Source organism: Pseudopodoces humilis, chromosome 3 (genome assembly GCF_049639895.1).
Source record: "Pseudopodoces humilis isolate 2021_Gansu_Grassland_sample_001 chromosome 3, ASM4963989v1, whole genome shotgun sequence".
Lineage (NCBI taxonomy): Eukaryota > Metazoa > Chordata > Aves > Passeriformes > Paridae > Pseudopodoces > Pseudopodoces humilis.
Window position 1 is genome coordinate 33,168,324 of NC_142202.1, and position 24,598 is coordinate 33,192,921.

Consider the following 24,598-nt stretch of genomic DNA (forward strand, 5'->3'; position numbering starts at 1 on the left):
GGGTTACCCCAATTAAAGAGTGAGAGACAGGATAAAACAAAAAAAAAATCTCAAAGCTACTAGTTGTCATAAATTAGGATACATTGACAAGAAAACAAAAATTTCTGTTACTTAAGTAACTGTAACATTTGAAAACAATGATGTAGCTATTTTTTTAAAATTAGTGAGTTGTATCCCTATTTATCTGTTACTGCTAATTTCCTAAGTTTCAACTCATGGGTGGAAATACGGAGCACACCTCTGTGTTTTATTACCAAACTTGAAATGTACAAGTATTGCAGCTAATGACAGATATGATAGTGTTTGCTTTGCTTTGCCTAAATTAAAACTTACCAGACAGTTACTAGGAAGGAAAAGAAATAGTAATTTTGAAGATGTTTGGTTTTCAGCCCCCTCAGAATAAACCATAAAAAGGGAGAGAATAAAGTGTAGCAACTTTGAAACTGTAAGGTGTTAAAACCCCGTTTATTTTACTGACAACAATGTTACTTGGTCACTGAACAGTGACAGACAAGCAGTTAAGTTTTTATCCCTGAAGTTAGTGAAATCCTTCCTTTAAGCAACCTAAACCACCAGCAAAATCAAGAGACGGGTTTATGGCCCCATTGCTCCTCCACTCCTTTCTCTTCCTGTTCCCCACCATAGTGATACTCTGGGAAAAGATGTTTGCAGCCTCCTCCAGCAGGAACCCACATTTGGGACCCCAGCAGTGGCCAGAGGCCACTTGTGCAAGGTGTATCCTGCAGGTCCTTCGAGAAGGGAAGTTGCTGTGGAGACTGAAACATTGAGATCTAAGGTTAATTGTCAGCCCCATTCCCAGAGCTCCGTGTGATCAGGTGGCCTCTGCTCTTCGGTGCCTCTCACAGAAGCAAATGTCCTTCTTCAGCCATTGACAGATGCAATATGCTCGAAACTCAGAAAACTTTCTGAAGGTGACAGCAGAGGCAATTATAGTTGTTATCCCAAACTTGTCATTTATCTCTTTACCCAAGCAGAGGTTTTTAGGGAGGTAGTGGGAGATATCACTGCATTTTGCAGGCTTCCAGACTCTCTGTGTGTCACCACCCACCCCAAGTCCTCAAGTGCTGCAAAGGAAAGGTCATCTGTCACTGAGCCTGGCTTTTTATTTGGGTCTGGAGGAAGTATGTTTGTTATTTTTGGTATAAGCAATCCAGGTAACAATGAAGTACTGTGTGAATTGAGCTGCAATGAGCTCCCAAGCAAAAGATTTTCTCCAGCTTAGTAGACTAATTCCCGTACTTCTCTTGTTCCTATCCAGACATTCAGCTCAAGAGCTCAGTACCCATGAAAGTTGTTCGCTTGCTCTATATAACTCTTGAAACAAATATGTTGTTCTTGCCTTGGAAAACTGATCAAAACAAAGTTTTACAGTATATTCAGATGCTCAAGAAGGTGATCCCTTGATTTTTTTTTCCTTGAGTGAAAAACCAAGAACTAAATCCGTATCAGAAGTGGAACTGAGGTTTAGTTAATGTGACTCAAGGCCTTAGAGCAGGTAACTTTCTTACACTTAAAATTAAAATGTTACATTAAGAACATGCAGCTCCTAAACCTTCAAATGGTGGTGGAGGAGGAGGCTAATGAGAGGTAGAACCTGGGATGACACAGTTTGAGCAAAACACAGACTTTTGTTCATGGCTAACAGCACCCTGACTAAAGGTAGCTCCCCTCTTTTTCACACAGTCCTTTGGTTTTTTTCTGCTTGAGTTCATAGTTTGCCTGAGAGCCATCCAGCAGGGGGTCTGCCTGTTCCTGTGAGAATAGGTCACAGCATCCTTATGTCTGCTTGTTTTCAAGATTAAGAGCAGTTTGTTCTGAGGCTATTTTAATCCTGCCAGCTTCTGTCATCTATCATGAGCAAGAGTGCGTCAAAACCCTCAGCCCTCCTGAACATGTCAGGAGCCCTCTGGCAGTACCTAAAATGTACCATGGGAGTGGATGATTACCACTGCAGGGATCTTTCTCTTTTAACTGGCCACAGCTCAAAAAATACCCGGATTGTGGTGATCTATTTAACAGAAACAAAGATTCCTCTTTTTCCTGCTCTGGAGAGAAGGAAGCACATGCTTTGCATATTTTTTAAACTCCTTGTTTATTTTGTCAAATGCGGTAACAAAGAGCAGCAGGTGTGCTCTCAGCCAATGTGAGCTTTCCCCCTAGACAACAGATCCTCATCTCTGCTCTTGGTGGCAAATGGCTTGTGGTAACTCTGGTGCTCCCGTGTGTTTTTATCCATGACACATCTTGGCCTTCAATCCTGCATATACATGCAGGGCAGGTCTTTGGGGTTTATTTACAAGCTTTACAACACTGGCTGATATTCATGCTTTCTGTCATCCAGGTCAAGAGTTCTTACAACCTTTACCTTTGCCAGGTGGCCACAGGGAGAGATCTTTCTCCACCATGTCATCACTGTGACACTGCATAGATTCTGTGGAAACAGGATGAGAGATGCACGAAGCCCACCTTCCCATTGCACTTTGTTATATTACTTAAGCAATTAAAGGGAAACTAATACCCCTCCTTTTGTTCAGGCTCTGGCTGAGATAGTGGCAATATCTCTGAAGATGAAAAGCCAATAACAGGTTTGTTATTGGGCTGATACATTACCACAAATGGCTGTTGCAGGAGTCCTTCACAGAGCAAATACAAAGCAAAAAAAAAAAAATTCTAACAGCCTGTTCCTCAAAATAAAGGGGAAAATACCCTATTCAGACCCCCAAAAGAAATCTGGAGCTACCAGTGATTGTTACAGGCTGTGCATATAATGCTTTCATCCAATATTTAAAGCCCTTGAGGGCTGTCCTGAGGCAGCACTGGGAGGCCATGACAGAACTTGCTTAACTTGGTTTCTTAGCTCTGATAGTATCCCAGTGTCGTATTCTTCCCTTACTGCCTACTGAGACTCCCAGATGGATAAAAAGAGCTCAGCTTTTTCTTCCCAAACCTCACAAGGTCCTGTTGAACCAGTACTGTAGAGGGCTTCTTACCCCCACTAACAAGCACAACGGCCCCTCTCCTTCCCAAAAGCCAGTCAGCATTAATTTCTACTCCAAAATGTTTCTATCGCCATTCATCCTTCTGCTGGGAACAATATACCTCAGTCTGTACATCTCTGTCACCCACACCTGTGCTCTCAAAGGGACTTATCTCGAGAGCACCTAAGTGGGTCACAGAGTGGTCACCTACCAGATGGCCAGGAAGCCGCTCCCTCGGAGCACTGCTGGGTTCCAGCAGAGCCAGGGATCCCCCGGCACACAAGCGGCACGCAGCTCCCCACGCTTCAGGAATGCTGTGAATGCCACAAACCGCAGCTCTGTGCGAAGTCACACACTCCTGGTATGGCACCAAAACGAACAAAATTCGGAGGGGTTCGGATACTGATATAGCAGTAGCACCGTCCGTCTACTGACGGCCTCCTGTGGGATCCATGCTAATTGGAATACAGCCACCATTTAAGGAGGAGCCCATGCACTCCCTTCCCCCACCAGCCCTTCAGTTGCTTTCAGCACTGTAATCTTCCCTGGTTTGTTCTGGAACTAGAGAAGGATGCTTGTACTTGGTAAATCATGCACCTTTCAAGGCAGTAAGTACCTATAAAACCAAGATCATTCCTGAAAACTTTTCTTCATTGTCTGCATGAGGATCTGCTGAAAGAAACGGTTGGAGTCTCTCGTTTCCCTTATGCGGGTGTTTCCTTAAAGGAAAAAAATAAAAAGGAACTGGCCGGCTGCCAGGCGGTGGAGGCACATAAATATCCCGGGGCTGTGCCAACGCAGACGCTGAAGCAGCAGCAGCAGCAGCAGCAGCCCCCTCCCAGGAATGTCCGGGAGCTGCTGGGGGGGGATGCTGATTTTCAGGAAGTGTCTCCCTGTCTCCACCACCTTCTCCACCGCCAAGCAGACTGTGGAGATTTCTCAGGGCTGGGCTCAGCGTGCAGCCCTGCGGACCGGAGCACTGGATCACAGGGATTGCTCCCACCTCCTTTTCTTTGGAGGAAGCAGCTCCTATCGCAGCCACATATGGGAACCAGCCAGTCATCTCGAGCTTTGGCAGCTGGTGTGATGCTTGGTGGGCACTGCTCCACACAGGAGATACTTCTCCTTGTAACAAAGGGGCAGGCAAGTTCATGCAAAACGTGTGATTGATGAAATATCCTGTATCTGGAATCCAAATACCCAGATTGTTACATTTAAATGTTGTGTTTACTGAAGTTTTTTATTGTGTTTCAATACTGAAGTATTGAAATAGTTCTTATTGAACTGTCACAGCTGCTTTCTCCAAGGTCTCGCAGACTAAATAGGGCTAACACACAAGATATTTAATTTGCACAAGTAATTTACAATTAATGTTTCTTTTTGAGGTGCTTGTCTCACTATTCAACAATAGATGTTTCTATGATTCTATAATTATTCTATTCTAATTATTATTGTTGTTGTTGTTGTTGTTGTTGTTTTATAGGGCAGCTGCTTGCCTAATGGAGTGTCCACTAGAGGCTGGGAAGCAGCTAGCTGACTAGCAGCCCAGCTGAAGAGGATGGGACTTAGAGTGGCTGCCAAGTTGAATGTGGGCCAGGAGAGTGTTCTCTCTGTAAATAAGTCAAACTGCAGTCTGGGCTCCATCAGGAAATATGTGGCCAGCGAATGAAGGGATGCACTAATTCACCAGTACTGACACTGCTGAGGAGTGCGTCTAATATTCCTCTTCAGCTTTGGGCTTCTTGCCCAACAAGGATGTTGAAAAACTGTAGAGGCTCCAGTGATGGGCTCCCAAGGTATCCACAGAGCTCAAGGCCTGCCCTCTGGAGAGACAGTGGAAGGAGTTGGATTTAGTCTGTGGGGTGAACTAATAAGAGCCTAGTATTATCTGCAGGACAGTTACAAAGGTGGAGCCAAACATCTGATAGCTGCAGGAGATGTGGCAGGGGCAATGGGCATGAACTCCAGCTTGGGAGCTCCAGGCCAGGCAGAAGGACAGGCCTGGTTTATTCTGAGGGCAGTGCACTGGGCAGCCCAGAAAGGCCATATAATTTTCACCCTTTGCAGGTTTTCAAGAGTCATTTAGACAAAGCCCCAGCTGACCTGAGCATAGGTGCCAGTCCTGCCACAAGTGGGAGGATGGACTCCATGTCCAGAAGCAAATCCCTGTGATTCTGCAGCCTACAGAGAGACAGAGAATCTGCAAAACCCAAGGCAGGAAAAGCCCAGTGCCATGCAGAGGACAGTCTGACTCATTCAAGAGCATCCCTTTTTGCCTTCAGGAATTGTTCTCTCCAATGCAGTGCTCCCAGGCTGTGTGGGAGTCCCCACAGCATCACAGGTGCTCTGGCAGCAGCAGGGAGCACACAGCAGACAAGACAAGGTGTGCAGCGTGTGGAGCTGCCAGGCTTTGGGTACACAGCTCTGCTGCTCACAACCTGCATGTGATGCTGCTTGTGGACTCACCTCGGGTAGCTCAACTTTTCTGAGTCTTGTCTCTCAGCATGATGTGAGCAAACCCCAAGTGTCACTTCTTTCAGAAAAAGATATTACAAGTAAATACCTCCTTTGAGACTTACTAATTTCTTTCCTCCATCTCTCACTACTTTCTTACTGCAAATACAGAAGTCCTTTTATAATATTTATATATATATAATATTATATAATTATATAATATTATATTTATAATATTATAATTTTATAATATAAAGCTTATCTCACCTGCTTGCTCAACAGCCCCCCAAAGCCGCAAGTTCAGCAGAGCCCAAATATAGCTCTAACTTACACATGAGTAGGTTACATGGAAACTGAAAAGAGAGAATCAGACCTTTCCTGCATCTCCCACCTTGTAAACAATCACTGGTATTTTAAGCGTGTATTTATGTCCAGGGAGATACTCAGTACCATTCTGGGCCTTTTAATTTTGTAATTGTCCCGGGCATCAGCACCATTTCAGAATTCCCCATGTCTAAGGCAAACAAATCTTTGTTAATACCTGGAGGAAAACCTCCAGAGCACAGTGTGTCAGAAAAGTTATTGCAGGCTAATGTGACATAAATGAAGGCCACACTCAGACTAGAGGACACATACTTGCATATTACATATGCCATAGGAGTTATCAGAGGTGTCCTAGTAAGCAGCCATCTGATCCTAGCTAAGAGAGAGTTAACACTGGGACGAGTACCCTTTTCAATCCTTTTGTGCTAACCAGACAGCAGATCCCCCCCCATCATTAGTGGAAATTGAACGTGCCCTCGGCTACCAAGTTGTAAAAAATTTTTGAGCATGAAAAAGTTTGAGGGAAAAACTGATTTGTCTTACCCATAGCTTTGATTTTAGCAACTTCTAGGACCAAAAGTACTCTGCAGATCAAAGATTGTCTCCTAAACCAGAAGAGGTAACAAAAACTTGCTCTAAAGTAACACTTGCATATCAAGTCACCCACAAGTAATTGTATTTCTAGATTTTTTACGCTTGCCTTTGTTTTTTTGCTATTGATGTTGACATGTTAAGCATTGGGCATCTTTTTTAAGCTACAGTAAAGTTTTCATAGCAACCAATTAATTGCTGAATCCTCCTGCCACTCCCAGTACTGGCAGAAAGACAAACTAAGGCAAGAGTCACATCCACAGTAAATGCTGGCCAAGTCCTGATTTCAGCCAGTTCCCAGGGCTGGCTCTGGAGAGGCCTTCTGTGCTGGAAGAGATGGCTGGTGCCTAGCAAAGCAGAGAAGCTGCACAAAACTAACCACTACTCTGACACTGTTTAAAGATAAGGCCTCCTTCCCCTCTCTACCTGCATGGGGGCTTTGCCTGGGATGAGGACGTGCATGAGAGAGGCACTGCTCTAACTTTACCACAGCCAATCTGCCACCTGCCTTACAAAGATGCCCTTCCGACTTTCCGCCTTCTCCTCAGTAGCTTTTTCTGACACCCTGGAGTTTTCCCCATCTTCCACAGTGCTTTGGACCAAGTTGTCTCCAGCTGTACTTACTCTTTGTAAGTAACTCTAGTTCACAAAGCGTGTGCATGCTTCTTTGCATGGGAGAGCCCAGCCCCTGGCAGTTAACATCTGCAGAAGTGTCAAAATATTTCACATCTCTGCAACTCAGCTTGATTTCTTGTGGCTTAGTCTGAGGTTGCCTTGTCAGTAAACACTGGTCTAATTTTTCAAAAGGTCATGGACAAGGAAACTTCCTAATCTTAAAAGATGACTTCATCACCTATTTCTATTAAAAGCATTGCTTGGAGTGTTGCAAGAAGAAAAAAATTAGTGGCTTACACCATGGGTAAGAATTTTTCTTTTAATGCAAGTGGCTTGCACAGGGTGTTGCCAGAAGACTGATTTAATTAATTTCACTATCAGAAAAAGCGGGGACAATGTCTAAAAACGTCCTCACTGATGAGCTGTCCTGCAGTAGGCACTGAAAGGAGCTCGTGTACATGTGCCACTTACACGGAGCTCCTACACACAGATGGCAGCACTGCTGAGTACTCCCAGTGCAGCAGAGGAAGCAGCCCAGCACACTGGTAAAGCAGCTCCTGACAGCAGAGCTGGGTTTGGGGACAGGGATCTCATAAGCCACCCCAGAACCAAAGCCTGCCCTTGATGTCCCACAGCTGAGTCTGTTCACAAAGTCCTTTCATGAAGGACACCACCCCTCGCCAAGACCCAGGAGCGCCAGGGAAGCATCTCCATGTACACAGTGTGTATCTTAGCGACTGTTACTAGCAAAGGCAGAAATACAACTGGAGTTTGGTTGTTATCCGGATGCTTCCTCCCAGGACATGCAACACAGTCCTGCCTTGGGCCTGCAGCTAAGCGTGCACAGCCCCCTCAAGCAAGGCAGGGTGGCCACTGCCTGCTGCAGGATGAGATGGCAGCAGCTTCATCAGACAGGGCTGCAAGGAGAGCACCAGCACTGGTACTGCCACCAGCAGCTGCACAAGGTACCATGTGCTGTGGCCCTGTTGTCACAGAGCCAAACCCGAGGTTACCCACGTTTGTACTGTTAGAAAAAAGCCCCATCTCAGTTAGAAAAAGCCAAACCCAGTTTGCAATCCACAAGGAAAACCACCTCAAAACATGAACCCAAACCCCGGTGTTGTATGCCACTATCTGTGCCACTGCCACCAGCAGCACAGCTGCTCTAAGCCAGGTACTTTTCTGCATGTAAACAAGCCCTTGTAAGCTGCAAGAAATCACTCAATATGACAGATGGCTCAGCCCTCTTGTTTTGGCAAAGTACAGCTGTGCCCTCCTCACCTTTCTGTAGCCACCAGCTAAGTTTCATATTGTCCTTTTTAAATGCAAACTGTGGGGTTTTAGTATTGATGACTCTTTAGGTATCTGCTTCTCTATAAAAGCCATTTTCACATGGCAAAATAAATCCCTTCTCTAGGAATATTCAGAACTACGTTGAGAGTCTGTGTGGGCAGACCCAGGCTGAACACACATGCAAGCACTGCTCTCCACTCAGCTGTGACAATGAGGAGCGGGATGTACCTAGACTTTTCCACCCCCTCTCTGAGCTACATGTATCCCAGTAGAGCATGTGCTGAAGCTTTTGTGAATTCTGTTCCTCAGATAGTGTTGAACTTACCAAAATGGCTTTTGTTGGAGAGGAGTATTTTTTAATAGGAGGAGGATACTCCTTTTGAGTGTGAGAGTTGAAGCACTTAATGTATGGCTGTTGCATTGGGGCTTTTTTTAAATATCATACAGCAAAGAAACTGAAAACAAAACATCCCAGACTTTTGAATTGAAATACAGGCTTTACAACCACATAGTAAGTGTAGGCTGTTGTATTTTTGTTTAAGACTATATCATTTTATAGAGTACCAAAATAAGCAAAGGATCAGGACTCCATACAAAGTGTTAGTTCCTGTGAGGAGGGTAGAAGGGAAATGGATTTTAATTACACTAAACTTTTTTGCAAGTCTAAAGAAAACTCCATTTCAGCAAAACATATTTGGGTTTCAATTTCCCAAATTTCATTAAGTAGTGTTTCGTTTAAGACAATTTACATTTTTCTCATTCAAAGTAAAGGGATGATTTAAAGCACTATTAACAAGGAGGTGGTGCTGTTAATGTTTAATGTCAATATGCAATGGCATCTGCTATAAAGGCTAGAAGAGCAACACAAGTTTATCTTTACTTCTGAAGACTACTAGAAATTGACTAACACTGGAGAAAAGTTGCAAGCACAGCACACGACTCTAGCTCTAGGCTGCTGCCAGGGAGCCTCTGCTAGTCCATACACTGCCACGGGGACTGCCAGCACACCCCAGGGCCCCGATGGCAGCAGTGCCATGTGTTCTCACGCGTAGACCCCGTGTCCCTCTTGCAATGGGTACATCTTTTCCCTGTCTTACGGCATTGAAACGCAAGTTAGCAGCTAACATTGCCACTACAATTTTACAGAAGCATAAAGCTGAACAAAATAGCAGTTAAAACAAATTGAAGCTCTCTGTTAAACTCCATGACAATCCTTCCTCCTGTCCTACTCCCTGTCCTTCTCCTACTCCCTCCCTAATGTCTATTTTACAATAAAGAGGTTAAGTGGATTTACATGATGCAAGCGCAACTCAAAGACTTTTGCCCTATACATATAACCATGTTAAACTGTGAATTATACATGTGATAGATCTCTAACAGCGCAACCACCATTTTTTTTTTAAAGAAACACAAGTATTTCAGCATGTACAGTAATGAGTTTAAAACTGTCCAACATCATCGCTTTCATACATTCTCTTCCTGTTTATAGCATTAACGGGATTTTAGACCTTGATGGTGACAATCCCAAACAAGAGTAAAATGAATTTATTTTATTGCAAACAAACGTCTAAGAGTTAAACTTCTCCACCCACTTTCTTTTAAAGAGAAAAGGAATCAGCAGGCTAAGGGAGATACACCCATTTGAGAATTGACATGATTAAAAATTAAGATATAAAATGGGTGACTCACAGTTTCATTAGCTTACAAAATGGTGGAGTAACTACTACAAGCACACTAGGTATACAGTATTTTGTGGGGAAAGTTATACAGACACACAGCTAACTTCATATAGATCCCATTAGACAACTGGATTTACAACAAGTTTTGTTTAATAAGAAATGGGCAAAGCCAGCTTCTTTTCAGAATCAAAATGCAGAACAAATGGAAAAAAAATTATGGTGTTGTACCTTCACAAGTTTGAGCCTCCACAAATAAAGCAACCGAGTTTTACAACTTTAAGAGCTTCTACATACACTCCACCATCACTACTTAGCCCCAGGTTCCTCTTTGCCCCCAACATCTTACTGAGTTCCAAATGTTACAAAAAAGTCCTAGTTATTGCCAGAAACTTTTGCCTCCCCTTCCTCCCCTCCCCACCCAAGAGCTTCATAGAGAGGATGGAGTGTAATAGGGAGCTTTACATAATCTCGTGGTATTTGAGGGCTACTAAGATGCCTCCATACGAATCTGGTTGCTAACATTTCTACTGTATTGTGACATGACTCACGACTGTTTCTTAGAAATTGGGGGATGGGGAAAAAGGAGAAAATTCTTTAATAAAAAGACACCAGGTACAAAGCAACGTTTTACTTTTGTTGTGGTAAAAAAAAAGTCACATTTTACAGATAAAATGTAGAACCCTGAAATACTGACACATTCTCTTTTCGTGCACAATGCTGAGGTTCTCTTACGAATCACTTTAAAACTGCAATTAAAAATGTACAAAAAAAGAAAAGAAAAAATCAACCCACAAAGCTTCTAAAAAAGGAACCCGCAGGCACTTCCTCTTGTGGAATGTTTAAAAAGTTAGCCTACTAAAGAAAACAGTCGACTTCTTGTGAAGGTTTTGGAGAAATATGTATCAGTTCATTTATTTGGGTATTCAATAATATCCTTGGTGATAATGCTGACTCCATGGCTTCTGACCCCAGAATTGCTGCAACAGATTAATAAATAGTTAGTTTTAACCTGCAATCACATAATGGTTAAGTTTCTTACTTGGGAGAAAAAAGAAAGCATTGAACAAACATCTAGTTCCCCTGGAACTTGAGAGGATTAAAGTCCTCTCCAATAGCAGCAAGTTCCTGAACAACTGAAGGCAGTTAAAAGTTCACTTCACAGCAGTAATGTGAAGCCAAGTACTACATACCATGAAGATCGTTATGCCACAGCTGGTATTTGATATATCAAGACCATCAAGGCAGATTAAGTTTTGCACAGGAAGCTATTTATAGTGATATCACCTAACATTAGAAGATTTTGCTATCCACTTTTGATTATGCATCTACTTATTTTAGTCAGCACTTTGCAACATTCAAGTTAACCATCAGTAAAAAGATAAAGTTGGGACTACTTACACCCTGCTGCCACTGGTTGTAGCCCTGAGATTGGTTTTTGTAGCCACGATTATTTCCCCTTCCTCTGAAGTTCTGCAAGAGGACAACAGTTTTTAACTACTTTGTCTATATGTATTTTTCAGCAGTGTCCTAATACTTTGGACATCACACACCATATAGAAGTATCAGCCCCAGGTTAATAGAAAAACATACCACCAAAAAATCCCTCCCTGATAAACACTAGAATATCAAGTCTCCTCCCTCTCCCCTCCTGAAGCAACTGCTTTTTAAGCATGGGGCAAGTACCTCAGAATTGATAAACCAGCTCAAACTGCTGTTGCCTGCTCTGGAAAGCTGGCTAATCCAGTTTTGACTCACCCTATTTCCAGCTGCTAAATGCACCAGGACAACTAAAAATACAAAAGCTTGTCTATTTTTAGTTAGGAAAGGCTGTAGTTGCTACAAGGGTATGTTATCTGATCAGACAAAAGGATATGGGTCACACAACTGAAAATAGAAGAGCTAGCCCACAAAACTTCAAACAGAAGTTAAGGTACAACAAAGGGACATTGATTTCCTCCTGTTTGTCAGTATTAGGCAAACCTGAGCCATGTTTACTGGTTTGGGCTCCATCTGCTGGCTCTTCAGTAATCCCAATTTTGTTTCCCAATACTTCCACCAATATTCCAACAGGTAAGATCTAGGCTAGTGTGTCTTTACTAGTTGTGCTCATTACCAGACACCAAAACAAAGACTCTGTGCACAGCTATTTCCAGAAAGTTCCCTACATGTTTGATAAAGATACACTTTGACCCTAAGGCCAAACAGCAGTTACTATTATTTGGGATGGAGAAGAAACACAAAAATCTAAAGACAACCCTTCACATGCATGCGCTAAAGTCTTCATTTTTTTTAACAGGACAGAGGTACAGCCCTAACATGAACCCCCCCACATCAGCAGTTGCTACGCAGCTTTCAGAGCCCTGGGCACATGCACTAAACCAGAAAGGCGTTGCAACATGGCATCAGTGTAGCACCACAATCAAGTCTGTGACTCCTCACAGGCACCAGAGCTGTCAAACAACATCATCCAAAGTACTGTAGTTCAACTTGTCAGTGCCCCCTCAAAAGTATCACCTGGTTGTAGTTTCCCCTGTTGGGCATTCCACCTCTGTTATAGTTTCCTCTGTTTGAGTAGCCACCTCTGCTTGGAAAGACAGGGCCGCGAGGATACGGGTAGCCAATTGCTCCGCTGCTGCCACCGCCACCACCACCACCTCCACCACCTCGCTGAGGCATGTTGCCTCCCCTCCTGTTGTATCCACCACGATTGCCAGGGACTGCAGGGAAAGAGTTACTTTAATTGTTAGGTCTTACATATTTCCTACACGAAGATGAACAGTGCAATCCAAGCTCTGACAAGCCTCTCACTCAAGCTGGATAATTAGCTATGCACTAAAACATTAAATTTACTGAAATTGAGATCAAGGTTCCCACTATGTAGTAATCGCAATCAAAATATTACAACCTTTTTCCCCAGCAGCAGCAACCTCCAGAAGTCTCAGATTTATTTCTAGGCTCACCTCCTCCTCTGAAGTTGCCCCGCATGTTGAATCCTCCACGTCCTCTCTGACCCCTATTAAACTGATTTTTATTGCTCTTCTTGTTCTTCTTTGAGCCAGTGTTCTGCTTCTTTTCTGGTGGAAGAGCTTTCTTACTTTCTTCTTTGTACTGTTCCAAAAGCTTCTGAGCTTCTTCTTTTTGCAACTCTACATAGATTATTTCATCAAAACATTCTGCTACCTCTGGCAGTGTGAAGTTCCCTATAATTGCAAAAACACTGAGTATTCAGCATCTACATTCAGCTACAATCAAAGCCTCAATTTAACCACCTTTCCCCCATTCTTCCTCCCACCCTCTCCATCTCCTCAGCATAGGGACAAAATTACATAATCTGAGCATTTAGGAAATGTAACAGTGACAAAGGTAATAAACAGGTCTTCATGGAGTTGCCAGTACTGTTCCAAACCTCAAAAACATTCTGCCTATCTTTTTTTTTTCTTTTATAAGCCTCCACTCAGAACACCAGTTTCTGCCAAATATGTCACGTATATAGGGCACTTTTATGCCAAGACAGCTTTGTGCATCTGCATGAAGCGTATCACCATAACTGAGTAGTGTTAAGGACTGCAGCAGAGGGAACACAATATAGTGTTATCCTACCAAGTTACAATAGTCTTCCAGTTTTTTGTAAGTACAACTGTTTAAGATAAAGTGATTTTTTAGACTTCACGTTTACTTAATCCTTTAAACAGATACTCAGCATCCTAAAACACAGTATAGGATTATGTTCCATGCCTTTCATTTTGAGAACTGCATGCTCTGGAAGATCTTTTCCCTCCACCTCTGCCTTCTTTTGTGTTCTTTGCTTGTAGTCTTCATCTTTTGGGCAAACAACAACTGCTTTGCGCTGGAAGCCTGCAAACAGGCACATTTTTCTCCTCTGCGCAGCTGCAGACACATTTGTCTGAAAAAAATGCAGTAACTTACTACACGTAGCTGTCATTGTAAGAGTTAAGGAAGTCAACTTATGGTGTATAGACTTCACCTCTACAAGAGCTTGCAATGAAGTTTACAAATAACTGGACATAAAGATGCTGCATAATGCAAAGTTACGAGCTTGTATCAATGTGTTAAAACACTATTCCTCCCACATCCCATAAATCTAGAGTTCAGACAAGCATTTGTAATAATATCTCAACTTTGTGTCCCCTGAATGAGTAGTAAGTCAGAAACTGAAACAACCGCTATTATAATGTAACTTTAATCCCAATTAATTACTACAACACAGCCTACAACAAATTTCCTTAAACGTTTTTCACTGAAGCTTCTACCTGATCCAAAATGAAATTCCGCTTCTTACGAGCTGCAATCTCAATGAACTTTCCAAGACACTGTGGAGCTCTCTGCAACAGTGTGTTAAGTTTTCCAGTGTCTGCCATCTGACGCTTAAAACCTGCAACCTATGGAGAGATTTCCCAGTTAGTCAGTGTAGTCCTGATACATGTGTGGCATTTTTCTTTGCTAAATGCTTTCCACCACACTTCAAGGGCCATTCAATTCAAGGCCACAGCTGCTGCAAACTCTTAATTGAAATTCTCAACCCTCTATAGAACATAAGAGATTTATAAACGAAGACTCCACAAGAATTGGTACCATTCAGTTCAAGGTATACTCATCACAATACCAATTCCAGCTAAATGTTGTATTCTGAGAACAGTGACGTACAGAGAAGTAGAAATACATTCCAGTAGTCAACAACAGCCGACTATTTCTTACATATTACCATGAAAAGCTTCAGAATCCTGCCATATGTGAATAAGCAGCTCAGCAAGATAATAAAATCTTTATACATAGTCATTAGGTTGGAAAAGACCTTTGAGATCATTGAGTCCAACCTATTATCTGACAGCACCTTGTCAACCAGACCATGTCACGAAGTGCGACAGCCAGTCTTTTTTTCAACAAGAATGGTAGCGAAGTTGTCAGTTTCTTTGATACCAAAGAACCATAGATTTACAGCAAGTTTTCAATATAACAAGAAATAAAATGACTTATCACTTACCATCATTTTGTCCATAATAGTATTTGTCCCAAGAATGTTGTATTTTCCAGGATTTGCTGCTGCATGTTTGGTAACCCATGTAGTCTTGCCAGCTCCAGGCAAGCCAATCATCATTACCACCTATGACAAAAAGTTCTGTATTTGAGATACTAGTTCAAAGATTTTCTTTAATACACAACTTAGCCCAGCATACCTAATAGATACTGAGGGGGGAAGTGGAGGTGGGGAAGGTAGTGGTAGTGTGCACGTCATAAGACACTAAGTATTAAAGCTCCCAAACAAAAATGTTTGGAATGAGGTAGAATAGTCTCCTTTACCCCACCATTTCCATCTGCTTTAACAACTTTTGAGAAGATCAGAAGAAACTTACTTCACAATCTTTCTTTTGCTCAGGTCCCTTTGGTCCTCGGACCCTATCTTCCAGGGGGACCTTCTGGATGAAGGTATACTCTTCAGGTACAGGGAAATAAGGTTCCTCCTTCTGACCAAAGTTGAACTCAACTGCACAGTTATGGCAGAGAACATGTGGAAAGAGTGGTCGTCCATCAAGAACTGCCTTGCTTATTTTGAATGCAACACCAAGCTCTTGTCCGTTCTTGGAATATGAGAGTTCCACTTCATCACCATCAAAATTCTGTTTTTTAGACAAAGTATTATTTTGGATAAAATTAACTCACTTTATACAGGTAATTAGTCACTTCAGTCTACCAGCTATGTTCATTCAACTTCTGTAACTATATGTTATTTCATAAAGGAAATAAAGTAAATTTTCTCTTCTAAATGAGACACTGTCAATGATCATCTTGTTCAAGATCTGATTTTTTGTTGAAAGGCTTTAAAGACATTTATCCACGAATATGAATTCACATTGCCAGCAGACACTGTTAGTAATAGCTGCTGCTGCTACTGCCTGCCTATGTTAAACAACTTGTCTTGCTCCCATGATTTTATATATTTACTCTACTGCTTCTAATGTCAAAGCAGTCTAAAAATTCAAGGATGTCTTCCCTTAAAAGAAAATATAAGTGGAAACTTACAGCAAAACATCCAATCACATCATTTTCATCAAACTTCTCACCAAAGTCTTCAGTCTCACAATTGCATGTCTTTATTCCTTTTAGAGAATACCCATAGGAAAATTCTTCTTCACCTGAAGGAACAATTTAAACTAATTACTAATAAGCTTTCCCATCTAACTGTTTAGACATAAATCAACTTACAGCTACTTAAGCAAGCTGCTGTTCAGAGTATTTTTATTAATGCCAAAACAAGCTATGTAGCCCCCCAAAAGCTATACAAGCTCCTTCTTCTATTCAATACTTTCACTTGAGATAGAACAGAAGTGTTTCCTTATCCCTGTTTAAGAGCCTTATGCTGCTGGCTCCAGATTCATGGTGACAACAAAAGCTGAACTGTCAGATAAAGACATGAACAAGTGTTTTTAAACTGTGAAGACCTGTTATGCAGTGGTATACCTGCCGTAACGTAGTCAGAAAGGCTTTCTGAAGTTAGTCTCCAGGAGCACTTACCCCTCCCATTTTAAAGGGAGTTTAGTAGACAGTCAGCCTATGCAACAGCTGAGGATGAAGCTGCAAGGAACAAGCTAACAGGAAGTGTCAAACACAAGGACTCAGGTGTAACTTAAGTAGAATGCTGTTGCTGATGTCAGAACATACCAACTCACCAATATTTCCCCCAAAGATGTGTTTCAGCAACAACTTATAAATATTATTATAATAATCATTTGTCATATATATATATATAAAATAAAGTCGTACTTCCTTCCTTTTCCTTCTGAAAACAGCTATTTTCAGAAATTAGGATTTTCCCACAAAGGAAAAAAAAGGAGAAAAGCAAATTAAAAAAAGATAATGTAGTTACCATGGGTTAAATTTTATACCATGCCTCATCCTTTAAAAGTAGAGGGAAGGAAACTCCCCCTTTTCTACTTATGACACTGCACTATATGAAAAAGACAAATCCTTTACCTTGTTAGGTATTCAAAAATGTTCTCCACAACCCATAAATGATCAGTGGAATAATTAATTCTTAAATTATGGCCCTAGCCCTTACAGGTCTGAATACTTTTGGACTTTATTTGGTCCCAGTAATGAACTTTTTCACACCATGTCCAGTGAATTACTCAAATTAAGACCACTTTTTGCAACAGAGACTACAATCACTAAGCTTGTTCCCCCTGCTTCAGAAAAAAAGTATTTAAAACTTCAACCACATTAACACAAAAGCAATCAAACATTTAAGCCTTACCGAGCAACATTCCACTTGTGTTCAGTGACCAGCCAACTCGCACTTCATGTATGTCAATGTCTTTTGTATAGAGGTGCTTAACAGGAATCTTTTCTGTAACCTATTTTTAAATTATTCAGTGAAAGGCAAGCAGTATTTATTATACACTAACAAGATGGAAGAACAAAAGATAATATTTGGAACCGTTACACTTTGGTTAAATCTGTGCTAGGTCTAAATCATCACCCTCTGCAAAAATAAAACATGTTCAAGAATATGAAGCCACAACTAGTGACTAAACAGTTCTACTGCCTGACTTAGCAATGAAGATAACATAAATCTTCATCGCTTTATCATAGCAGTCCCTTGTCAGTGGTCAAGACTTAAGTCCTTTTGACACAGTATTAAAATCACAATTAATACACGTTTATTTTAAAAACTCCCGTTGCTATCAAGTTGGGATTAACAGTAAATTAGTTAGCTAAGAAAATGCACAATGTATTAAAAAACCCCACTTCTTAGAGACTAGGGAAAGTATTATACTGACCATTTTCACTCTAAGCAGACTTCCTGGGCAAGCTGCCAGGTTCCAAACAACCAGGTTAAACAAAAAAAAAGGTAGCAACAAACACAACCACACCAGAAACCCCAACAAACCACCTAAATGCACTGGAATCCACATGCAACCTACTGTTCTTTAACTGTTTTTAGAAACTTCACCAAAATAAAGTGAAAAACCCATCATTATCCTATCAACCTCTGCAACTAATCCAGTCAAGTGACTTGAGCTGAAACTCTTTTCAAAGTGAACAGGACAATACACAGTGACATAAATTTCACTTCACTGGCCTTCCAAAGTTATAGGTATCAACAGACACAGAAATCACTCCATTCAAAAGGCTGGGTAATGGGATCACAGCTACATTTGAAAGCACTAGAGAAAGAGAAGAGATTAATATACACAGGCCCATCATATGCAAAGAAGCCCTTAACATTGTTAAGTAAAAAAGGAGTAAGAAATACAAATGCAAGCTTTGTGATCCTGTTCCTCTTCCACCAAGAAGCTGGAGAAATCAGTTTTTACTAGAAGGCTGACTGCTCTTTGCCATTCTTACCCTTCAGGAGAACTCTTGCCCTCAAAATTCAACTACCTGCTAGATATTCACATTCAATGCATCATGTCAGAGTTAATGATGTTGAAAGGGACCTCTAGAGGTCATCCAGCCCAAATCCCTGCCTCCAGCAGATCAAACTCAAAGACTAAGTAGAACCAGAAAGGACTGTTGGGGTAATTTATATCCCTTAAAAAGTCAAGCTTTCTCTCATCTTCAGAAAGTACAAGCAAACTTCTGACTAGAGTATAAAAATACTTTAAATGCTGAGACATAAGATGCAAAATAGAATTCATGGTTAAAAAATAAGACCAAAAGTCTCACATTTGGAATAAATGCAGTGTTTTGCAGGTTGTTTTTTTGTTTTGTTTAGTTGTTTGTTTTTTTTTTAATTTCTCTTTTTTTGTTTCAGTTTTGCAAACTGAGCCATCTTTCTTGTAAAGAAGGCTGTTTAAGAGTCCCGTTCACATCAATTAGTTTCAACCAAGTCAAAAAAATATGACAAGTATAAATATTATATTTAAGCATGCAAAAGTCTGCCATAAACATTAACTCACCTTCATCTCAAAGCAGACTTTGCCTTTAGAAACTCCATAGGAGGCTCTCCCTCCAGCCCAAAGGAAAGCAAAGCTTTCCATGGTCAGAGAGGAAGCACTAAACCGGTCTCTTGAGATTTTAAAATGCAGGTCACAGTTATCTGTTAACACAAAAATCATTCTGTTCACTCTGATTACAAAATAAAGTACAGGTGTCAAATTTTATGCATTAAAAATGATGCCAGCTTTCAAAGGTGATTTTGAAGACAAACTACTAGCAAGTACCCAGAAACTTTCAGAGAAGCAACATGTCTAAATGGAACTGCAGACTGAAGCTTAGCCTTCACTTCTATCACTCAATTTCCCTCTATTTTTTCCATCTGCTTAAAAACCCCTAACTTTCCCCATATCTGTTTGAACCCTTTGTCAGTTACCTCTCTCCATCAATACAGATAACAATGCCATCTGCATTGTATTCCCCACAGTACCCTCTAGAGACCTTGATTCTGAAGCAGTCTCATTGCTCAAGCCCAAACCTAAGGGCTGCTAAGAAGTAAATGTGAACACAAATGTTTTTACTTAAGTACTGAACGTAGTCTTTGGTTAATATAGTCAATTAGCAAGTCAAATTAGATTATGTCTATTAACATAAAAGCAGTTAAGTCAGAAGCAGATATGCTAAGCAGAGAGTGTGCTAAACAAACCTACTTCAGCCCAGAAACACAACATACACATTATGAATTCACCTATCACTCTAAGCGGAACCTCGGTTTTACAAGCATCTTCAGAGCTGCCAACAATGAAATTGCAAATGAATCTCTCAGTAGGTTTCAGAAAAACAATACCAAATGGTAACAAGAGGTGCAGCATGCAACACTTGAATTCCCCAGATCAAGGAATCCACAGAAGCAGCTCCAAACGTATCTGATGGTTACAAGAAAGGAGCAAAATGAGCAGTGAGGAATTCTGCTCTCATGTAAAACCTGCATGATGCCAGAATACACTAAAATGCCATCTGCCCTGTACTACTGGCAACTCTCAGGCACAAAATGTTGTTTTGTTTGCATACAGCTATCCCCAATTCCAAAAATACTATTAATGATTCAAGTGTCTTCTCATCAGTACTGCTAGCTCGTATTTGTTGCATGAAAAGCAAATAAAATCATACAGAAGAAACCCACCTTTGCAGGCTACCTTTAGAACAGGAGATGAGAACAGAATTTGAAGTTACAGGTTCTTTGTGAGACACAGGTAATAAAAAGTACATAAGAGTGGCTAAGCCTCTTACACATCTGGATCACTATCCAGAAGAGAGAATGCCACTTCATTACACAATTCAGCCTTACAGCTGTGTTTGAATCTTCTCTCTAGAATCTGTCAACACTTTAAATCAGAATTTGTCCAGTAACAAGATTTTCAATTAAAAAATTCTATTATTACTAGAAACAGTAATAATGAAAAGTAGCTATTTATGCAGCTATTGGAAAAATCCAAACCTCCCACAGAAGTGGCTACTCACCAGGTTAGCAGCTAGAAACTTGAGACTTAGATAGCAAAATGTCAGGGATGGCATATTCAGCAATTTACGTGACTGTAAACTAATACCTCCTTCCATTTCAAACCATTTCTTGTAGAGTAAAACCACCTGAAACTTCTAACAATATGCCAGACAATGCCAAAAGTTAAGCTTTCCTTCCATGGCACTGTAAGAATCCAACAAATTCAAGCATTACTTATTTTCTAATATTGTGCTGAGTACTTATACTTACCCTCAGGAATACAAATGTCAACTCTGCCATTATGTTATGTTACAGTAATAGTAATGTTTATAATTTGCCTGAAAAAAACCCCAAACAAACCTGTTTGCAGGTACTTCTCAACTTCTATGCTCTACTGACCAAGTCTCCCTGCCATCCCACTTACACAAACCACCACCCAAAGCCCACACACACTCACAGGTTACATGAATGTGTCATTTCTGAGGAGGCATTACCAGATTTTGTTAAATTTTTCAGTAAACAGAAATAACACTCCACTGGTTGGTACATAAACAGGGGAAGTTATGTAGAAAGCTCACTTCCCAAACTGTATTTTATAAGCAGCTAGGCTACTGACTCTCTGAGCTTTCTGGGCAGTAGTGCTGGACAGCTGTTTCATCAAGCTGTCCCTAGGGTGTTCCATGGGCACTCTACACTTACCCACCTAAGCTTCCAAACCAGATTAGTGTTTTGTTTAAGATTTCTTCACAGAACCATCTATCATTACAAATTTCATAGGAAAACCAAGCTTATTACTGCTAACATACTCATATGTTACTCATACTCATCTTTCTGTTCGCTTGCTAAAAACAGGTGGAAACACAGTATTTTTCTAATTTTTTTTAAGTTACCTGGTAACGAAAATGAACAAATGTATCCTCCCTTTTCAGAAAGCATGGCACTAAGATTAAAAGACTTAACATCACATTTTTCCAGAGCAAACAGAAGTGTGTTTACTCACAAGTATCAAGACAAACCACTGTGTCATCAAAATGTTCATCTTCTTCTTCAACAGGTGGTTGAGGGGACTTGGCCCTGAAAGAAACAAAACCAAACAAAACATAATAAAGTAACATGTATTTTCATGAAGTTAAAATGACATTTTGGTACTCTACTCCTCCTCATCACAAAATGCTGCCCAGCAGCAACTCTGTTTACCTGCTATACTTGTTTTCCTCAATGTATTCAAAGTATCCCCGGCCATGGTCTTCACGTGGTCTCTTCACTCCTCTCTTCTTCTCACCAGGCTTTTGCTCCGTTTTACCATCTCCTATAACAGAAGCGATTATTTATTTTTTTTAAATTTTAGTTTAATTGGGAATAAAATCTATAGGATGGCTTCAATTTGCAGCAAGCTACAGCATGAGATAAGCAGTAACATCTTTAAACGGAATATTACTATGTTACTAAGGTAAAACCCTGTATCTTGAATTTTTACGGGAGACTTAAGCTTGTCACCAATCAAAAATGATTTAGCATACGGAAGTTGCCAATACACCCCGCAGCAGTACGGCCTTCAGTGTTACTATTCCACTGAAAAGCACACCACTTCCCTCCAAAAAAGTAAGGAAGATAAAAATAAAAAAAAAAAACAAAAAACTGAAAAAAAACCCCACCTCCTGACCCGCCGCGCCTCCAGACCCGCAACACCACCACCACCCGCCCTCCACGGGGGCGGCGGGACATTGCCGGCCTCTCGAAGGGCACCGTGCGATACGCACGACTGCGCCTCCTCCCGGCGGGCCGCGGGCGGGAGCCCCAGGGAAGGCATTCCTCCTCCTCCCGCCTCCATTGTACCGCCAGGCCTTCCCAGCGCCATCCCGTGCGGCGGCGGCGGCCAGCCCGGAAGTGACGTCACGCGCGCCCAGCGCACAATGCACAGCGCGCCCCAGCGGCCCCTCCGCCGCCCCTCCCCCCGCGCCCCTCCCCCCCCCCCCCCCCCCCCCCCCCCCCGCCGGGACAGCACGAGGCGCGGGGCCGCCAACGTCCTCCCGCGCGCGCCCCGGAAGCCGCCCCCCCCCCCAGCCCCCCCGGGCGGGCAACCCCCGTCATGGCAGGGGGGATGGAATTAATGGGCCCCCCATCTCCCACCCCCCCACCTCGGTTCCCGCCGTCACGCTCACTCACCCCCCGCTCCCTGCCCCCCGGGGCGGGCGCCCCCCCCGCCCCCCCCCCCCTTCTTCTGCTGCTGCTGCTGCTTGGCGGGGCCCGCCGGGCCGGAGGCAGCGGCCGGCCCCGAGGTGCCCCCAGCGCTCTTGCCGGGAGCCTCCTTGGCGGCGGCGGCGCTGCGCGGCGCGAGGAGCGGCGGGGGCTGCTGCGGCTGCTGCGGCTGCTGGTCACCGTGGCCGTTGGCGTCCCCGGCCGCGGCCTCCTCCTCGTCGGCCAACTCGTCCTCCCCCTCTTGGAAACCCTGGTCGTCCCCGTTCTCATCCTCCTCCTCCTCCTCTTCCTCCTCCTCGCCGCCCGCCTCCTCCTCCATGGGGCCGCCCCCGGCCCCTGCCCGTTCGCCGTTCTCCTCGCCCAGCTCCATGGCGTCGCCATCGGCGGCCTCCAGCCCTTCCTCGTCGTCGTCCTCCATGGCGGAGGCCGCGGCCTGGCCGGGGCCTCCCCCCTGGCGGAGCTGCGCTGCGCCCCCGCCGCTCTCTGCCGCCTCCCCTTCCACGCTGCCGTTGCCGGGCTCGGCCGCGCCGCTGGCGGGGCCGCCCCCGCCGGCCTCCTCCTGGTCTAGCGCGGCCTGGAGCCGCTCCATGAGCTCAGCCTTGAGGCCCTTGTCGGAGAGGCGCCGCTTTTTCAGCTCCTCCTTCAGCTCCGACACCTTCAGCTTCTTCACGTTCACGGGCGAGCAGCTCATGGCGGCGGCACTGGCGGCTCGGTCCCTGGGCGGCGCGCGGGCGGCGGCGATCAGGGACAGACGGGCGGCTCTGGCTCTGCCTGCGGTGTGTCGGTGCCCCGGCGGGCGGTGGGTGCGGGCGGGAGGCGCGGGGGGTTCGTGCGGCTGCGGGAGCTGCGGAGCCGGACCCGCCTGGCGCCAAATCCTTTCACCGCGAGCTCGCGAGGGAGACGCGCCTCGCGGGGCCGCGCACGCACCGGCGCCGCGCGCGCGCCGCCCCGCGCACGTAGGCCCTCCCGCGCTACCGTAATGACGCATTACCGTAAATACCCACTGGAGCGCAGTGTAGCGCACACCGCTGCTCTTGTCCTGGCGGGTTCCTTGGCAGCGGCGGATCGGCCGATGCACCGCTCCGGCACAGTGAACCCGCTCCGGGTAGCGAGCCACTCCTGTGCCAACTCCCGCCCGCGTGAGGCCTCAGCCCGACCGAAATGCCCCCCATCCCCTCACGGGCCCGCATTCCAGCCACACTCCTGATTCCTGCAGCGCCCTGTCCTGATTCCCCTGGCTGCCCTGCACCCGTGTCGGGCCTAGTCCCGCACGGTTTATTGCGTAGAGGCTTTGAAAAGGGGCACTGCTACTCGAAATAGCCTGGCACAGCCCTGCTAACGCAGTTACGTAAGGGCGGGAGCGGGGCTACTTCGTTCCCCCAGCACCGGGAGACAGGCACGGGGCTGAGCCTTAAGCAGAGCCGGCGGTAACAAAGGTTCTCCAGTGCATGAACTAGTCTGGAGCTCGGTACGGGGCCACTCTGCTCACCAAAACTACGCAGCTTTTCTTCTTCCCCCTGCCTTCCTCTCTGCACAGCGTTAATATGGGGCTCTCCCCAGCCACACAAGTTGTAGAGTCACTGAATATTTGATTTTTTCCAATTCGGTCAAAAGTAACATGAAACAAACAGTCACACGAGCGGAAAGACAGCACGGATCCACAAGTCGGCTTCCTTACGGAGCCCGGATAAAGAGCTAATTTTCACTTGCAGGAAAAGAAATGCAAGTCAAACCGCCAGGGAATCAGTACGAGGCACAACAGAAGGGAAGGTGTGTTTGCCACGAAGTTGCCTTGTGTTGGTACGTGGCCTCCTGAACCAGAACAAATTACGTTTACCTGCCCCAGAGGAAGGGCAGAGAGACAAGGAAAACGTCCTGTTTTAAGTGCAGGAGGAAAGGGCTCTTTCACACACGTACACACACACCGCTCTGTCCTCAGTCAGGCTACACCTACCTGGAGAAAACACGATTCGGTCGGCAAGGTTAGCTCAACCCAGCACTACACAAGAGCTCGTTGGAACATAGACAGAAGAGATGCAATATGTACA

General features: G+C 43.8%; 1 protein-coding gene across 1 annotated transcript; it reads right to left on the reverse strand.

The window, feature by feature from the left end:
- Positions 1 to 9,077: 9,077 nt before the first annotated feature.
- HNRNPU (heterogeneous nuclear ribonucleoprotein U) lies at positions 9,078 to 23,474 on the reverse strand. The gene is made up of 14 exons (XM_014259364.2): positions 22,518 to 23,474; positions 21,549 to 21,660; positions 21,352 to 21,425; positions 18,874 to 19,013; positions 17,226 to 17,325; positions 15,995 to 16,107; positions 15,328 to 15,591; positions 14,958 to 15,077; positions 14,227 to 14,355; positions 13,691 to 13,859; positions 12,916 to 13,155; positions 12,470 to 12,672; positions 11,354 to 11,425; positions 9,078 to 10,932 (listed from the first exon to the last, which is right to left on the reverse strand). The coding sequence occupies exons 1-14, from the start codon at positions 23,239 to 23,241 to the stop codon at positions 10,879 to 10,881; spliced, it is 2,514 nt and encodes an 837-aa protein (XP_014114839.2). The 5' UTR covers positions 23,242 to 23,474; the 3' UTR covers positions 9,078 to 10,878.
- Positions 23,475 to 24,598: the final 1,124 nt, after the last annotated feature.

What these genes read in the sequence shown, in the direction of transcription:
- HNRNPU (XM_014259364.2), bottom strand. Translation starts at nt 23,241, where the DNA reads ATGAGCTGCTCGCCCGTGAACGTGAAGAAGCTGAAGGTGTCGGAGCTG. An exon ending in GAGGAAAACAAGTATAGCAG is followed by an intron (nt 21,426 to 21,548) that starts GTAAACAGAGTT and finishes TGTTTCTTTCAG; the next exon opens with GGCCAAGTCCCCTCAACCAC. An exon ending in ACAACCAGTGGCAGCAGGGT is followed by an intron (nt 10,933 to 11,353) that starts GTAAGTAGTCCC and finishes AATCTGTTGCAG; the next exon opens with CAATTCTGGGGTCAGAAGCC.